General features: G+C 40.6%; 1 protein-coding gene across 1 annotated transcript; it reads left to right on the top strand.

The window, feature by feature from the left end:
* The first annotated feature begins 1,260 nt into the window (after nt 1-1,260).
* Nucleotides 1,261-3,462, top strand: LOC146872092 (uncharacterized). The gene has a single exon (XM_085664379.1). The coding sequence runs from the start codon at nt 1,261-1,263 to the stop codon at nt 3,262-3,264; it is 2,004 nt and encodes a 667-aa protein (XP_085520505.1). The 3' UTR covers nt 3,265-3,462.
* Nucleotides 3,463-3,727: the final 265 nt, after the last annotated feature.

The raw sequence follows: 3,727 nt of genomic DNA, 5'->3' as shown, positions 1-3,727 counted from the left end.
AGAAATTCTGAATGATGCTCTGGAATCGCTCCTATCAGTGACAAGGGAACTAGATTTGCGTACGGTAAGCATCTCCAGTTCGAACAGAATAGATGACATACCATGGGAATATATCCAGCAAAGGTTAGGAGAATTATTCGACGCGGAAGATTGCACAATTTGCTTCTGTAAAAATTTGATTAGAATACCCAAGGAGAATGAGCGCGAGGACCTAATACGCGAAAACCATTCATCTGCTTTAGGGGGTCACAAGGGAGTGACCAAAACTTATAGCAGAATAAGAACGAGATACTTTTGGGAAAATATGAAAGGGCAGATTCAGACCTTCATACAAAATTGTTTGGATTGCCAACTGAAAAAGCTAGTTAGAGTCAAAAATAAGCAACCAATGGTGTTAACGGACACACCAGGATCTGCATTCGATAAAGTAGCACTCGACGTAGTGGGTCCTCTAGCCCAGACTGAAAAGGGGAATAAATATATTTTGACGATTCAGGATCAGTTAACAAAATTCTCTTTAGCCGTCCCTCTTGCGAGCACAACATCAATAGACATTGCCAATGCTTTAATCTCAAATTTAATTTGTAAGTTCGGAGCGCCTAGGGCAATACTCACAGACCAAGGATCAAACTTTTTAAGTACCCTACTACGAGCTATAGCACGTAAATTTAAGATAAAGCAGTACAAAACTACAGCTTTCTACCCACAGTCAAACGGATCATTGGAAAGGTCTCACCATGTCCTAATCGAGTACCTGAAGCAATTTACGGATAAGGAAAAAGATTGGGACGAATGGGTAGACACGGCTATCTTTTCATATAATACAAGTGTACACGAGGGAACACGATACACGCCCTACGAACTAGTCTTCGGAAAATTAGCTAGGGTTCCAGCCTCAGATCCACCTTTGGACGATGAAATGGACAGGACATACTTACAATATTACGCGAATCTAATAAACAAAATAAATAGAACACAAGAGGTAGCACGACAAAATTTGATGAGATCGAAGGAAACTTCAAAAAGGTATTACGACAAGAAAGCAAGACCGTTAACGCTAAGGGAAGGGGATAAGGTATTTTTACTGAAGGAACCTACTAACAAATTCGGCAACCAATATACAGGACCTCATCAGATTTTAGAAATACTCCCTCGAAATAATGTTAAACTATCAATAGGAAACCATACTAGGATAGTGCATGCTAATAAGTTAAGAATATCTAAAATGAAATAGGTTAAGGTGATTATTTTACAGAAACCATGGGGCTTCTCGGAATTTTAATAACAACCGTAGGAATCATCTCTGAATGTTACTGTTTGTTGGGGTACGACTGTGGGGGAGGATCAACCAACATCACAACAATTTCACTATTGGACACGGGAGAATGTAATATCCCATCACATGCACCCAATGCTACAGAAGTCTACATTCAGCTTCTACAATTAGCAGAATACGATTACACGCACGTATACCAATGCCGAGTGGAGATTGATAGAACAATTTATTATTGCGGAATGTCATCACATGTGTCAGCTGTTCAAAATGGAAGGCGAATATACCTGATGGACTTAACAGCTGAGGCATGCAAGGCCACGTTCAACACCGGTATAATGGGAATAACACCGACCCTGCAGGTATCAGGATTGCGGGCCAATGCCACCGAATATCGGAGTGCCACATTAGCAGGATCAATTTCAATGGACGGCAAGTGTTCGGGAACACAATACGCCGATCCGTACGGCACGTGGGACAATGTAGTGGTGCAAGCATCACTCAAAATTAACATCAAGGAATATTATGCTACTGTAAAGATAAGACAGAACAACGTGATTTTGAGCAAAGGAGAGGTGTGCGTATTTACGGATGGAATGTGCCTAACCGACGAGGAAGGAAATGCGTTTTGGTCGACCAGGCCGGAGTCGTCCTGTAACTTCGATAACTACAAGGTGTTATATGAAGGATTTGCGACCAAATTAAAAACCATGGGTAATACGGAAGTATACCCGGACATATACACCATCACGACTCAAGACGTTACATTCACCTTGGAAAAAAGAGCAGAGCATCATTTGTGCGGATATACTTTACTACTGAGCGAGCATCCAAAATTATTCATTCTAGAGACGCAGAAAGGAAGGACCTTTGCGTCAAAAGCAAAATTATCAGTCGAAAACCTCGATCTGTTCGCTTATGTTAACTCCAAATTTGTTTACCTCGAAAAACACATAAGAACGCAAATGACAGCCCTGTACAGCGACGTAATTAGGCAAAAGTGCGAACTAGAAAAACAGGTCCTTAAGAACGCTTTGGCATTAGCAACCCTCCGCCCAGATGAGTTCGCTTATACAATCATGAAGGCAGCTGGGTACATGGCAGTAACTGTAGGGGAAGTCATTCACATAGTAAAATGTACACCCGTCCCAGTCAGCATTAGGCAATCAGAAGAATGTTACCATGAACTACCTGTCACGCACCAGAATAACAGTCTTTACCTGACACCAAAATCGAGAATACTGGTAAAGACAGGCACCATAAAGGAATGCAACGCACTACTACCATCCATGTACTACTTGGAGGGAAATTGGTACAGACTGACACCGAAACCTGTGGAGGTACTCCCTCCTCAAACACTCCAACCATTAACAAAGCTAGCATGGAAATATATTAATACCAAGAACTTAATGACGAGCGGAATATATACGCATCAAGACTTGGACAACTTACGGGACCACATCATGTTCCCCGCAGAGAGACCAGGACTTTTAAATACAATTGCCAGAGGAGCGACAGGACACCGCATCCCACCTAACACTGTTTCGATGTATAACTTATTGGGAGAAGCAGACATCAACAAAATTACGGATAGCGCAATCTCGAAGCTGTGGCAAGGCTTTTTAGCATTTGGATCAGCAAGTGCTGGAATGATCGGATTATTTATCCTAGTTAAAGGCGTAAAATTATGTGTCGACGCCATTATCAGAGGATACGTGCTCCATACTGTCTATGGATGGAGCTTACATCTGTTAGGAGCCATCTGGAGTTCGTTGACGCATCTACTTCTTCATCTGGGACGATCAGATAAGCAAGACGGAAGGAAGACAACAAAGGGTGAAGGAAATAGTGATACCATTGAAGTAACGGTGGACGACACAAAAGATGATGCTACTCCGACACCCGCAACCAGAGGAAGTTCAAAATATCCGATTCTCGAAAGCATCCTAGCAGCTCGTAAAAACAAGTCGTCAGAAATAGAAATTTCCTAACGACTCAATTAAGGGGGGAGGTGTCACGTCGCCGTATAACGACGTGTGGTACCCAAGCATCTCTAGACATTAGTATATAGGATACGGAAATGCTAATCCCACTGTCGGTAATCATACTGTCTCTAGTTCTACTTTAGATAATCCAACATCGGTAATTCTGCTCTCGGAAATCTTCTGTAGGTTAATCTACAGTGGGTAACGCCATAATAATAATTAATCGCACCTCAGAAATTTTAACAAGAGATATAATTCACTATTATTATTAAAATGGGAACACTATTGTTAGATAAGGTTCACTTAATAAATAAAAAGAAAGAACATATGTCAAAATAAAAATTGTTAAACAAACAGAATAAAGTACATAGGTAAGACCTTATATCTAGAAATTAACAATATATATATATATGTATATATATATATACATATATACGTACACGCATAAAAACAGATTAATAATAGATTA

Source organism: Vespa mandarinia, unplaced genomic scaffold (genome assembly GCF_050613455.1).
Source record: "Vespa mandarinia isolate Hongniang unplaced genomic scaffold, ASM5061345v1 scaffold_55, whole genome shotgun sequence".
Classification (NCBI taxonomy): Eukaryota; Metazoa; Arthropoda; class Insecta; order Hymenoptera; family Vespidae; genus Vespa; species Vespa mandarinia.
Note: the sequence above shows the minus strand (reverse complement) of the source record. Positions and strands in the feature narration are given on the sequence as shown.

Bases quoted from the DNA above. Each gene is read 5' to 3' on its own strand.
- LOC146872092 (XM_085664379.1), top strand. From the start codon at position 1,261: ATGGGGCTTCTCGGAATTTTAATAACAACCGTAGGAATCATCTCTGAA.